Source organism: Chelonia mydas, chromosome 13, assembly GCF_015237465.2.
Source record: "Chelonia mydas isolate rCheMyd1 chromosome 13, rCheMyd1.pri.v2, whole genome shotgun sequence".
NCBI lineage: Eukaryota > Metazoa > Chordata > Testudines > Cheloniidae > Chelonia > Chelonia mydas.
In genome coordinates, this window is record NC_051253.2 from 2,470,369 (window position 1) to 2,483,637 (window position 13,269).

Sequence of the window (13,269 nt, forward strand, 5' to 3'; positions counted from 1 at the left end):
ACTCTGTGTGTGTGTGAGCACGAGCAGAAACTAAGGCCTGATGTGGGGGGGAAGCAGGGGCAAATCATGAGCACGGATCAGTCCCTCCTCTTCATGTCCTCACAGATCAGCTGCAAATGACCAGTGACTGGTGTGTGTAGCCACTGATAACAGCTCTGTGGCAGAGGTGATGGTGCAACAGATTGGCTCAGCTCTGGAGAGAGTATTCTTGTCCCTCTGCTCAACAGAAAGAGGGTCCTTTAAAGGTAAGCGCCGAGTCTTGGCTGTGCATGTTTGCACAGTGAATCTGAATGCCGTGGGAGCAGGGTCCTCCTTCTAAGGTCCTAGTGGGGTCTTCACGGTGTTCAAAATCATGGATCAAATTTACATGCACCCATGACCTAACTGGGGGTGCATGGTTATACATGAGGGCAGGTTTTTGCCTATACTACAGAGGATTTCGGTGAGATGATTGTTCGGCCACACAACGCTATGTTTCCATAAGATGCTAGAAAGTCCATTTTCGGGTGTGCTCTTGTCTCACGGAAGCAAGCTGTACCCTACAATTTCTTTTTGTTCTAAATACACAAGTGGTTCTTCCTGGTAAACATTTCCATACAATGACTAGTCACAGAAGTTCAGCTTAACCTCACTGGTGTATCCCTTCCTATATTACATTCACCTGCCCCCGGCTTCCTCCCTCTTACTCACATACCTCATCCCTCCTGTCTAATTATTTCAGATCTATAGCCTCCATGGGGGGGGGGGGGGAGAGGAGGGATCTTATTCCTAAAAATAAAGAGCAAAATTCAGCTTTGATGTGAACAAGCACAAGCCTATTGACTCTGGTTGTGTTAAATTCACTTACCCAGCTCTGGTTTTGGAAAGCCTGAAGCAACACCAAAGGGCCAAATAGCTGTGCTCCAAGATAAGCATCTCAATCTGCAAATCCACTTTCATAGGAGCAGACCTTACCGACGTGAGCAGTGGCATTGCCTTCAATAGGATTACTTACTTGAGTAGTTGCTTGCAGCACTGGTCTCTTATACAAGCTGCTCATTCCCCCCTCAATGTCTCTGATTCCCTTAAAAAAAAAAAAGACTTGTGGCACCTTAGAGACTAACAAATTTATTTGAGCATAAACTTTTGTGAGCTACAGCTCACTTCATCGGATGCACCCAATGAAGTGAGCATGAAGTGAGCTGTAGCTCACGAAAGATTATGCTCAAATAAATTTGTTAGTCTCTAAGGTGCCACAAGTCCTCCTTTTCTTTTTGCGGATACAGACTAATACGGCTGCTACTCTGAAATCTGATTCCCTTGTAATTTCAGCATCAACCCAGCTGCACCCTGCATTCCGGATGGGAACATGAACAAGCCAGAAATGCTCCCTCTTCACCCTGCTTTGTGAAATCTATAACCAAGGATTCATTTCCTTGTTATAGTCACCTTTACCTTTTACACTAAAACACTGCAGCTTTCCCTTCATCCGTCATCCTCTCTTTTCCTACCATGGATTTACTCTTATCTTTGCTGACACCCCTCCCATCCTCCTCCAAAACCTGATGTTTTAGACCTTGAGGGCACTTCTCTCTCTACTTTCTGTACTTCCTTGATCATTCTCATTGCCTTTTTCTGCTCCGAGGGTAGTTATTGAGCTGTATGGTGCATGGAGAACACTTGGGGATACAGTAATTTATCTTCAATTCTTTCCATTCCTCTTTGTGTCCTTTTCCTCCATTGCTTTTTCTTCTCAATTTTGCCCACATCTTAATGGAGTCTCTCAGAATGTATCCTACTGAAATTAAACAGTTATTCTCCTGTCTTTGGCACTCATTTCAGACCTTACTACCAGTCTGTCTAGATTCTTGTCTTCCTGGGTCAGATTACGCTCTGTTACAATGGTGTTGATGTGGCCTAAATCCATTGATTTTTGTGGAATTACTCTACATTTACTCCAGCATGACCAACAGCAGAATCTGGCCCGTGATTGCTACTACACCTGTACACGTCCACTCATTTCAGCTCTGTTACTGAAAGCCCAGTCAAAAATTGCTTCCTAGAGAGTTCCCTCCTCTCCAAAAATTTGCATGGAAGCCATTCTCTTGCAAGATGCTCCCAGATATGAAACTCCATTCATTCATTCATTCTGTTTAGTCAGACTCAGTTTGGGATGGATTTGTTGAAATCCTCCAAGGAAATTAGTCTATTCTTTCCACAACTGTCACTAGGTGTAACCAACTGTCACTTCTTGCTGCAAGGAGTTCTGTAGGTTGATTGCACAATGAGTTAAGAAGAAAAACCCCATTATTTTAGATGTACTGCCTTTCAGCTCTGAGTGCCATTGTGTTCTCACATCCAGTGTTCAGTGGGAAAATGAGTGTCTGAAACCAGAAGGATTTCAATAGACCCTTTGGTATTTCATACACCTCAATTAAAAAGTCCTCCCTTTATCTGAATTAAAGAGAGGGGAGATGAGTAAATGTCATTGCCACTGTGATGACCAAACCCCAATGTTACTCCTTCTGAAGAGTCTCACAATCCTTGATAATTGTTAATGATCTACATAGGTTTCAGTCATCAGAAAATATCACTCCACATTTCCCACTTTCCACCAACTCTTTCATACACATTTAAGACTGATTCCAACACTGATCACCATGGTTTCCCACTATTAAACATTTTATCTCTATGAAAAGCAGCTGTTAATTATGACACTATTTCCTATCATTTAGCTACTTTTCAAATCCCTACAGGATTTTGCCCCTTTACTCCATGGCTATTTATTTTCTCTAACAGCATCTTGGAACGACCTTGGCAAATGCTTTGGAAAATCCAAGTAAACTATATCTGCCCGATTCCCCCTTCCTCCATTATTTTAATAGCTCTGCCAAAAATTTCTAGCAGGTCAGAGCAGCAATATTTACCCTTGCAGCACCTGTGCTGGTTCACCTGTATTCATTTAACATTTTTCTACATGGTGTATTATTTGGAAATTACACTCAGTCAGTTTTTCCCACACTGACAGGAGGCTTGTTAATCTGTAATTCTCATTGTCACCCTGGCTCCTCTTTGGAAGAAGATAATCACAGTGGTGAATTTCCATTCTTCAGGTTCAGGAGCATGGTTAGGGATCTGTCACAGAACCTTAGGGCAGCCTCACGTTTTAGTTCCTTAAGAACTCTTGTGTGAATGCCATCTGGTTCTAGGGACTCCCTGCACTCAAGTTACTTGAGCTGTTCCATAATCTCTTCCTCAGAGACTTCTTGCTCTGTTCATGCCATACTATGATTTCCTGTAAAGAATGCCCTTGAGACAGGAATTTCCTCATCATCTGCTTTAGGAAGGCTGCTGCAAGGAATTCATTTACCTTCTCTCCAACTGCTTCATCTCCTTTAATTACCTTACTAACTCCTTGATGTTATAGAGGGCTTGTGGACACAGGGGTACCACTGTTTGTCTGCTTTGTGCCCTTTCACCTCAGTTTATTTAATAAGAACTGCCATATTGGGTTAGACCAAAGGTCCATCTAGCCCAGTATCCTATCTTCCGACAGTGGCCAATGCCAGGTGCCCCAGAGGGAAGGAACAGAACAGGGAGTCATCAAGTGATCCATCCCCTGTCACTCATTCCCCGCTTCTGGCAAACAGAGGTAGGGACACCATCCCTGTCCATCCTGGCTAATAGCCATTGAGGGACCTATCCTCCATGAATTTATCTAGTTATTTTTTGAACCCTGTTATGGTCTTGGCCTTCACAACATCCTCTGGCAAGGAGTTCCACAGGTTGACTGTGCATTGTATGAAGACATACTTCCTTTTATTTGTTTTAAACCTGCTGCCTATTAATTTCATTTGGTGACTCCTAGTTCTTGTGTTATGAGAAGGAGTAAACAACACTTCCTTATATACTTTCTCTATACCAGTCATGATTTTATAGACCATAATCAGATCTCCCCTTAGCCATCTCTTTTCCAAGCTGAAAAGTCCAAGTCTTATCAATCTCCCCTGATACGGAAGCTGTTCCATCCCCCCAGTAATTTTTGTTGCCCTTTTCTGAACCTTTTCCAATTCCAATATAAATCTTTTCTGAGATGGGGCAACTACATCTGCACACAGAATTCAAGATGTGGGCGTACCATGGATTTATATAAAGACAACATGATATTTTCTGTCCTATTATCTATCCCTTTCTTAATTATTCCCAACATTCTGTTCGCTTTTTTGACTGCTGCTGCACATTGAGTGGATGTTTTCAGAGAATTATCCACAATGACTCCAAGATCTCTTTCTTGAGTAGTAACAGCTAATTTAGACCCCATCATTTTATATGTATAGTTGGGATTATGCTTTCCAATGTGCATTACTTTGCATTTATCAACATTAAATTTCATCTGCCATTTTTTGCCCAGTCACTCAGTTTTGAGAGATCCTTTTGCAGTCTGCCTGGGTCTTAACTATCTTGAGTAATTTTGTATCATTTGCAAATTTTGCCACCTCACTGTTTACCTCTTTTTCCAGATAATTTATGAATATGTTGACTAGGACTGGTCCCAGTACAGACCCCTGGGGGACACCACTATTTACCTCTCTCCATTCTGAAAACTGACCATTTATACCTACCCTTTGTTTCCTATCTTTCAACCAGTTACCAATCCATGAGAGCACCTTCCCTCTTATCCCGTGGCAGTTTACTTTGCGTAAGAGCCTTTGGTGAGGGACATTGTCAAAGGCTTTCTGAAAATCTAAATACACTATATCCACTGGATCCCCCTGGGTCCACATACTTGCTGACCCCCTCAAAGAATTCTAGTAGATTGGTGAGGCATGATTTTCCTTTACTAAAACCATGTTGACTCTCCCTCAACAAATTATTGTCAGACATATAGATGAACATATTGTTCTTCATTATAATTACAACCAGTTTGCCCAGTACTGAAGTCAGGCCTACAGGCTGTAATTGCCGGGATCACCTCTGGAACCCTTTTTAAAAACCGGCATCACATTAGCTATCCTCCAGTCATTTGGTACATAAGCTGATTTAAATGATAGGTTACAGACTACAGCTAGTAGTTCTGCAATTTCACATTTGAGTTCCTTCAGAACTCTTAGGTGAATACCATCTGGTCCTGGTGACTTATTGCTGTTTAATTTATCCATTTGTTCCAAAACCTCCTCTAATGATACCTCAATCTGGGACAGTTCTTCAGATGTGTCACCTAAAAAGAATGGCTCAGGTTTGGGAATCTCCCTCACATCCTCAGCCGTGAAAACCAATGCAAAGAATTCATTTAGTTTCTCTGCAACGGCTTTGTCCTCTTTGAGTGCTCCTTTAGCACCTCGATCGTCCAATGGCCCCACTGGCTGTTTAGCAGCTTCCCGCTTCTGATGTACTTAAAAGAAAAATTGTTATTACTTTTTGAGTCTTTGGCTAACTGTTCCTCAAATTCTTTTTTTGGCTTTCCTAATTGTACTTTTACACTTCATTTGCCAGTGTTTATGCTCCTTTCTATTTTCCTCACTAGGATTTAACTTCCACTTTTTAAAGGAGGCCTTTTTGCCTCTCACTGCTTCTTTTACTTTGTTGTTTAGTCACGGTGGCTCTTTTTTTTGGTTCTCTTACTATGTTTTTTTTAATTTGGGGTGTACATTTAAGTTGAACCTCTATTACGGTGCCTTTAAAAAGTTTCCATGCAGCTTGCAGACACATTTCCCACCCTCCCAGCCAGACATATTTCCCACCCTTGCAGACACTTAATATTGTAAGCGATTTCCAAGCACAGCAAAAAAACCCAAAAAAACCTTTAATGCAAATCAATCATTAATATTAGTTTATATCCAGATTCTGTGAGGTTTCCCTCCATATTTCTTTGGCAAAATCTTTTCACTTATGCAATCCAGAACTGGACTCCAAAGTTACATGAAGTTGCATTATTCCAAGGACTTCAGCAGCAGCTGAAGTGGTTCTTAACGCCAGGAAGAGCCTTCAATACCTTAATGACAACTGCTCAGTGACTTGGCAGGGACCAGTCTTGGAGAAGCCCTGATCCCTCACTTTTATTGCTTTTGTGCATTAAACAGATGCTCTTCATGAATTGAGTGCCCCTGTTTAATTACATTAATGTAATTTACTCTTTCACGCAGCAGAGTTGCTGCTTCATCAAGAGTGGTGCTGACTCATTTCCACAGAAACCTCTCCCTGTCCTGAGTTGCTAAATATTCAGCTGTCATTTCTCCAGTAAAGAAGACCCTTATAGAGTATTTTGGCAACAAAGAGTGTTCAGGCAATGACCCAGCACAAAAGGCATGGAGGGGGATGCTACCAAGTCCCTACCCCTCACCAAGTATTTGACATCACTTTTTGCTCTTATACTGCAAACAATACCTTTGTCCTTTCTCAATTATTTCAAACTCAGAGGCTATTTACTTAAGCCGTCCTCTTTTTTGACTGGAAAGTCTCTAAAACATATTTGTTTAATTTCAAGTGATTTTTGCCATATAAACACGACTTCATCTTGACCGAAGATTTTTTGCTTCTCTCTCTCGCACACACATACACTAACGCCCCCTGCAAATGTACTCAGAATGCCTCCATTCCATTCAGCACGTCTCCTTTCTCCACAGAGAAACACTCAGTTCTTGTAACAAGGACCAAAGGTAAAGAAGTCAGTTCACATATCTAGGCTGAAAGCTGAAGTTATCCCGAATACTGCCGTATTCAGAATTAGAAGGAAGAATGATGCAGCTGCATAGCATCTAGGGGTATCAATAATCTACAGACTTCCGATGAAGTGAGCTGTAGCTCATGAAAGCTTATGCTCAAATAAATTGGTTCGTCTCTAAGGTGCCACAATTCCTCCTGTTCTTTTTGCGGATACAGACTGACACGGCTGTTACTCTGAAACCTACAGACCCCTGGTATCTGTTTTAACCAGGCGCACCTCTGTGGTCTCAGAGGGGGTTTTAGGGATCAGGAAATCAGGAACCAACGCTGACTTGGTGCTCATGAGCCATTCCACGGCACTTTTCAGCGTTGTGCCCTTCGCCCCAATGCCCAAGGTCAATTATAATTCGGGTAACGGTATTCTACGCCCCGGGACTTTCCAACCCGGGTCAGGATTCTGCGCCAGGGCCTGCCCTTAAGCAACGGCTACCTCCCACCCCAGAGGCAGGTGCATCGCGGGGGCGGGTGCCATGGTCCCCGGGGAGCGGGACGCGCCTGGCAATATGGCTGGGGACCAGGGGTCGGCGCAAGTGCCCTGGGGTGACCAGGTGTAGGGGTTTTACAGGGGGAGTCCCGCTACCCAGGGCTTTCTTCTGGTAAATACAGGGGCCTGTTACCCCTCACCGCCTGCCCCGGGTTTTCACACTTGCGGTCTGGTCACCCTAGGGGAGGCAATGGCACCGCCTCGGGCAGAGCACAGGGGCGCCTTCCACGAGAGACCCGCACCGGGAGGGGAGCCCCCGGCCGGCGAGCCCCGCAGAGGGGGGGTGCCCCGGGGAGGCGCCCTCAGCGGCAGCCCCGGGGGGAGCCGGGGAAGGGCCCGGCAGGCCCGCTCGCGGCGGCGGGCGGCGGGGCCGAAGGGGCGCCGGGCTCCGCGGGCTCCGGCCGGGGGCCCCAGAGGCCGCAGGAGCGGGCGGGCCCGGCCCAGGCCCCGGGCCGAGGGGCGGCTCTGGCCCGCCCGGCCCCCTGGCGCCCGCGGGCCGCGGTTCCCGGCCGGGCGGGTTTGCGGGCGGACCGGCCGGGCGCCATGGCGCGGGAGCCCGAGTTCGTGCTGCGCTACCTGGCCGAGGTGGAGGAGCTGGCGGAGGAGGTGCTGGCGGGGCGGCGGCAGGTACCGCGGGCGGCCTCTCCCCGGGCCCGGGGGACCCCCCGGCCAGCCACGCCGAGCGGCCCTGGGGCTGCCCCGCGGCGGGGCCCCGGCTGGGGGCGATTTACAGGCCGGTAGGAAGCCCCTGCTCGCCCCAGCGCGGGAGGAACCGGGAACCAAGCCGCAGCCCCCGGCCGCTTTAGCCGCCAGAGCCCAAAGCTCGCTGGCTGGCTCGCTCCCCGGCTCTCCCAGGGCTCCGCTGGGCGCCCGGCCGCAGCTCGGCTTTCTAGCTTGTTTCTGCCTCCTTCTCTGCCCTGGGCCGTTCCCCCTTTCCCCGTGTTCCCTCGTAGGACTGGAAGGGAGCTGGAGCGGTCACCTAGTCCATCCCCTGCACTCGTGGCAGGACTGAGTGTTCTCTAGACCATCCCTGACAGGTGTTTGTGTAACCTGCTCATCCCGCTCTCCTCCCCGAAACGATGCTCAGCCAGAAAGTCCCAGGGGCCTCACGCTCACCTTTTGTCCTGGGCAGGGGCCTACCCTTGCAGTTATGTTAATTGCAGGGTAAGTCCAGACCTATGGCTCTCAGTGGGATTTTAACTCAGCCCAAAACAAGGCTTCACCCAGCTCATAACAGTTATGATTTCACCTTAGGCGGGAGAAATCTGAATGTTTGTGTTTCTTTTCCAGATTGTGGACCTGGATCTAAAGCGGAATCAGAATCGAGAAGCTCTCAGGGCTCTGCAGAAGGACCCGGACCCTTCTGGTGAGGGATCCAGTGTTAGCGCTGCTATTCACATCTGTGAAATTTTCAGCTCTCTGACACGCCCGACACAAAGTTGCTGTGTTATCTTTCTAATTGACACACCCTGCCTGCAAAGTGATGGAGGGCCACATTTCCAAAATGGCACATGCAGATTAAACACACAGTTGCAGCTGCGGATGTAATTGTGCGAGTTTGTGCCTCAGAGTGGAGGTGGATTTGGGGAAAGGTCAATTACAGTGTTTGTTGTGACTAACTCACTCTTGCACAGGTTCCATGAGACTGAATCTTGCTTAATTGCTCTTAGACACACACCTAAACAATTCTGCAGACTGTTGTGGAGCACAGAAGGGTCTACAAAAACTAGCCTGCTGGTTGGATTTTGCATTTATTTTGTACCCAGCAGGATGCAGAGGAGCATGTTTCTATATAAAAATATCTAAACAGGCTGTCTTTCTGTTTCAGAGAAAGCAATGGTTTGCTTTGGAAACATGTTTATTCAGCTTCCAAATTCAAAAACGAAGGAAATGATTCAGAAAGGTAAGACAGATGCCAGATTTCTAAAACCTGCTTGTAAACTCTCAAGCTTCAGCCAGGATTGAACAAGTTTTTTTTCATACCCTTGGACATATACACAGGTGTCTTGTGTCACAAGTATGGTACTTGCACTAATGTGGTTGCTGAGCCAGTCTGTCTTTATTGACTTAGAGCTTTTATATCCAGAACTTTTATTCTCACCACTGCCTGGAAGCTTAGCTCCTAGATAGCACTTCTCATCCCTAGGCCTCAGAGTGCTTTCCAGAGAAGGTTAAGTACCAGTACCTGTGTTTTACACATGGGGAAACTGAGGCACTGAGAAGGGGAGTAGCTTGTCAGTGGCAGAGCAAGGAGTAGAACTGGAGTTTCCTGACACCCAGTTCAGTGCTTTACCTCGTCAACCTGCTTTGTGAGCCATGTACCCTGCATATACTTTCCAAAGTGCCCCACAACTTTCCTTGAGTGCAATTCAGAGGAAGAGGCCCTTAATTTGGCTGTGAAATGAGGTGGCCTCTGTCCAGGTTGTGCTGAGTGTTTAACAGTGCAGCCTTTACACTTTTTACTAAGGAATTAGGAGATTAAATGTAAAAAGCTAAATTAATATTTTAATACTTGGGTATAAATTGTACAGGAACAAATTAGGTCAAAGAAGTGAGGGAGTAGTGCTGATGAGGAACTTCAGAGAGACCCAGCCAAGCTAGGTAAATGGGCAGCAAAATGGCAGGTGGAATTCAGTGGTGACAAATACACATTAGAGGGGATAATTTGAACCCCTCGTACATTTCACTGGGATGTACGTTATTTGTCACTGCTTAGGAAAAAAAACCTGGGCATCACTGGGTATTGTTCTATAAGTCCTGGGCAGCAACTGTGAGGAAGACAAACAATTTTAGGATGCATAAGGAATGGGCTGGAGAATAATATGGAAAATATCTGAATACCATTCTATAAATCAATGAGGCACCTTCCCTTTGATACTGTGTGCGGTATGGGCCACCCCATATCAAAGGGGATGCAGCAGAATTAGAGGGGCTTCAGAGATGAGTGACAAGAAAATCTCTGCTATGAAAGGAAGATGAGTTAGTTCTCCACCTTGGTAGAGAGGGATGTGATAAAAGTATACAAAAAAAGGAAGGGTGAGAAAGGTAGATTGGGAACTTGTATTCAACTTGCCTCTATAATATGAGGAACAAAGGGGCATTCAATGAAATTGAAAGATGGCACATTTTAAAACTGGACTCAGTACAGGGGTAACTGGGTGAAATGGTCTGGCCTGTACTCCTGGGGGGGATTCTGCGGCATGCAGCGGCACAAAATTCATATGGTCTGCATTTTTCTGTGCCTCCCGTGCAGAAAAACACAAAAAAATCTGCCGGGGTACACGTGTCTCTTCCCAGGCAGCGCATCTGTTCCAGCGTGCCTGAAGCAGCCTCAGAGATTGTGGGGGGGCTGGGGTGCGTGCCTGGTGATCACTGTCGGGAGGAGGGGTGCGGGGCTGGACGTACCTGCATGCCACCGAGAGAGAGAGACTTTGTCCCTCGTGACTGCAGTTCCCTGGTGTGTAAGGGTAGGGCTTTTTATTATGGATGAGGCAGGCTAGAGGCACAAATGAAGCAGCCTGCCTGAGTTAATTGATCTCATTCTCTGAGGCAGAAATGTAGCAGCATGCCTATTGTTCCTATTATTAGTTAACTGTTCCCATTCTCAGTCAGTTCCCCCAGGAGCATGAAAATCTGTGAAAGTTTTAAGGCCCCTACACTGCCAGAGTGATGTAAAGGAGTCTTATAAATGACAGGAAGGGAATCCTCAGCTAGGAAGCTCTATGTGTTTTCTCCCTTTTTTCCTGTGTCAAAGTGGCACAATGGGGTTAGATTACAGCTCAGGATTTATTTTACTTACCTCTTGAAGAAAAAAGACTTTGAGGGCAAATAAAACATTTTCCAAACAGTCAATAAAAATGTCAGGACAATAAGAACCAAGCACTTTCCAAAGTACCTAGCCAGGTCCAGGACAATGATTAGCAAAACTGTATGACTTTCATGTGTGAAAGTCTGAGCAATTTAAAATGATACTCTACTTTTTTTTTGTTTTTGTTTGGTGTTCTGTAATTTAAATGAAATTCCAGGATTATAACTGGAATGCAGGGGATTAGTTACCAAGTGTTTGTAACTTAACTTTCATTTGTTTAGGAAACGCTGAATAGTTACTGAGACTTTTTTTCTGTATTTTAGTTTAAATAAATTAAGAAAACAATTGAAACTGGTGTGATTATATTGCATTATTTTGACAAAATATGCAAAATTTTGCAGAATTTTAATTTTTTTGGCACAGAATCCCCCCAGGAGTATACTATGCAGGAGGTCAGTCTGGAAAATCATAATGGGCCCTTCTGTCCTTAAAATCTATGAAAGTGGGTGGGTTTAGAAATATTAACGTTTGTATTGTGGTAGTACCCAGAGGCCCTGATAATTAGTTACTGTACATTCCCCTACACCTCCCCACCCAAACAAAAGACAGTACCTGTCCCAGATAGCTTACGGTTACTTTTAAGAAACCATCGGTTTGGCTCCCAGTACTCTCATGGCATATCTTTTCTGACAGGTTGTAATGCAGTTACAGATGAGCCTCTTTGGGCTCCAGAACCTTGTTTCTCTTACCATTCAATTCATTTATACTTAGCTGGAAGGGATTACCTGGCATGAGTATATTCTGTAGAAAGAAAACTGTATACCTAGTTTTTTCTATATGACAAAACAAATGCAGCAAGTTTTAATGAGAGTGAGAATCCAAGGAATAGGCAGCAGAGAAGAGTTCCCCCTCACTCAGAGTTGATGTTGCCTTAACTCACTGTACTCCAGGATGCTTCATTATCACCATCATCACTATCTTCTCAGATCAGGAGCACTTAGACGAGGAAATAAACCAACTTCGGAAAGAGCTGAGAGTGAAGGTCAACCGTCTCTTTGAAGCTCAAGGTATTTGAAAAGGGTCAGGAAGCATTTGGTTGTGAGCACAAATCAGGTGAGGGGTGGAGGGAAGAGGTCCAAAAATCCATGAATTATATTCCGAGAATAACTCCCCTCCATTCTCTTTACAGCAAAAGCCCCATATTTGCCGAGTTTTGTGGGCATGTGCCTGGGACTGTTCTGTTGCAGACCCCACTGTGCACCACTAACATGTTATCAATTGTTTCTAGTTGCTGGTAGCTCAGTCAGTGATGACTATGGGAACAATTCTGCAGCCAAATGCAGCAGTGTCTTCTCCAGACTACTTGTTCTGGCAGTTGTTTAGAGAACTCTTTCACCAGGCGCCAGTGAGCATGCTTTTTAACAATATCTTTATTTCCTGCTTGTTGTTCTTCCTCAGGTAAACCTGAGTTGAAAGGATTTAACTTGAACTCCATGACTCATGAGGAAATGAGAGTAATCAATCAGATACTGGAAGGACGAAACTAGACCTTCATCACGGAGACTTCAACGTTGCTGATAAGGTGCATTCAGACCGTCACTCACAGTACAAAATCTGTGGACAATCTCCAGATTTCTTGTGAAGACATATTTACTCCTGGTATCTCTCTTGAGTGGTACATTTCCTAAGAAGTATTTGGCTTCTGAAATCTTTTCACGGTAGGAATCATTTGGGTCCAGTGTTGATCATGGATTAAATACTGCAGTTTGCAGAGACTTGCTAGAACACTGGCCCTTTTAGTTATTTGACAGCCTGCCATCACTGGGGTGGGAGTGGGATTATTAGAATCGGAGCAGGACATTCCTAACTGCATCTCTTTTATGTATGAACTTCTGTAACTTAGCTCCACAGCTAGTGCTTTCTATTGGCAGGAAAGGGAGTAGGAGGGAAAGAACTGTGAATCCATAGTGTCTTCAAAGAATAAATAAAGAAACTTTGAGTTGTGTAAGCTTGTGCTGGTAGGAGAATTGTGAATCAATTAAAGTGTACACTTAAAAAAAAATCCAGGAATTTTCTTAAGTGTACAATAGATACTTGACAGGTTTCAGAGTAGCAGCCGTGTTAGTCTGTATCCGCAAAAAGAACAGGAGTACTTGTGGCACTTTAGAGACTAACAAATTTATTAGAGCATAAGCTTTGAAGTGGGCTGTAGCCCACGAAAGCTTATGCTCTAATAAATCTGTTAGTCTCTAAAGTGCCACAAGTACTCCTGTTC

General features: G+C 45.1%; 1 protein-coding gene across 4 annotated transcripts; it reads left to right on the forward strand.

Annotated features, from left to right (window-relative positions):
• The first annotated feature begins 7,663 nt into the window (after positions 1–7,663).
• PDRG1 (p53 and DNA damage regulated 1) lies at positions 7,664–13,002 on the forward strand. 4 transcript variants are annotated; one of them, XM_043526796.1, is made up of 5 exons: positions 7,664–7,813; positions 8,477–8,552; positions 9,015–9,089; positions 11,945–12,061; positions 12,453–13,002. In XM_043526796.1, exons 1-5 carry the CDS (start codon positions 7,730–7,732, stop codon positions 12,539–12,541), a joined length of 441 nt encoding a protein of 146 aa, XP_043382731.1. In that variant the 5' UTR covers positions 7,664–7,729; the 3' UTR covers positions 12,542–13,002. The 4 variants fall into 4 exon arrangements, with proteins under 4 accessions (XP_043382731.1, XP_037771518.1, XP_043382732.1 ...); XM_037915590.2 differs by having other exon boundaries at positions 11,981–12,061; XM_043526797.1 differs by having other exon boundaries at positions 7,681–7,792.
• Positions 13,003–13,269: the final 267 nt, after the last annotated feature.

What these genes read in the sequence shown, in the direction of transcription:
- PDRG1 (XM_043526796.1), top strand. Translation starts at nt 7,730, where the DNA reads ATGGCGCGGGAGCCCGAGTTCGTGCTGCGCTACCTGGCCGAGGTGGAG. An exon ending in GAAGGACCCGGACCCTTCTG is followed by an intron (nt 8,553 to 9,014) that starts GTGAGGGATCCA and finishes TTTCTGTTTCAG; the next exon opens with AGAAAGCAATGGTTTGCTTT. An exon ending in GAAGGAAATGATTCAGAAAG is followed by an intron (nt 9,090 to 11,944) that starts GTAAGACAGATG and finishes ACTGTACTCCAG; the next exon opens with GATGCTTCATTATCACCATC.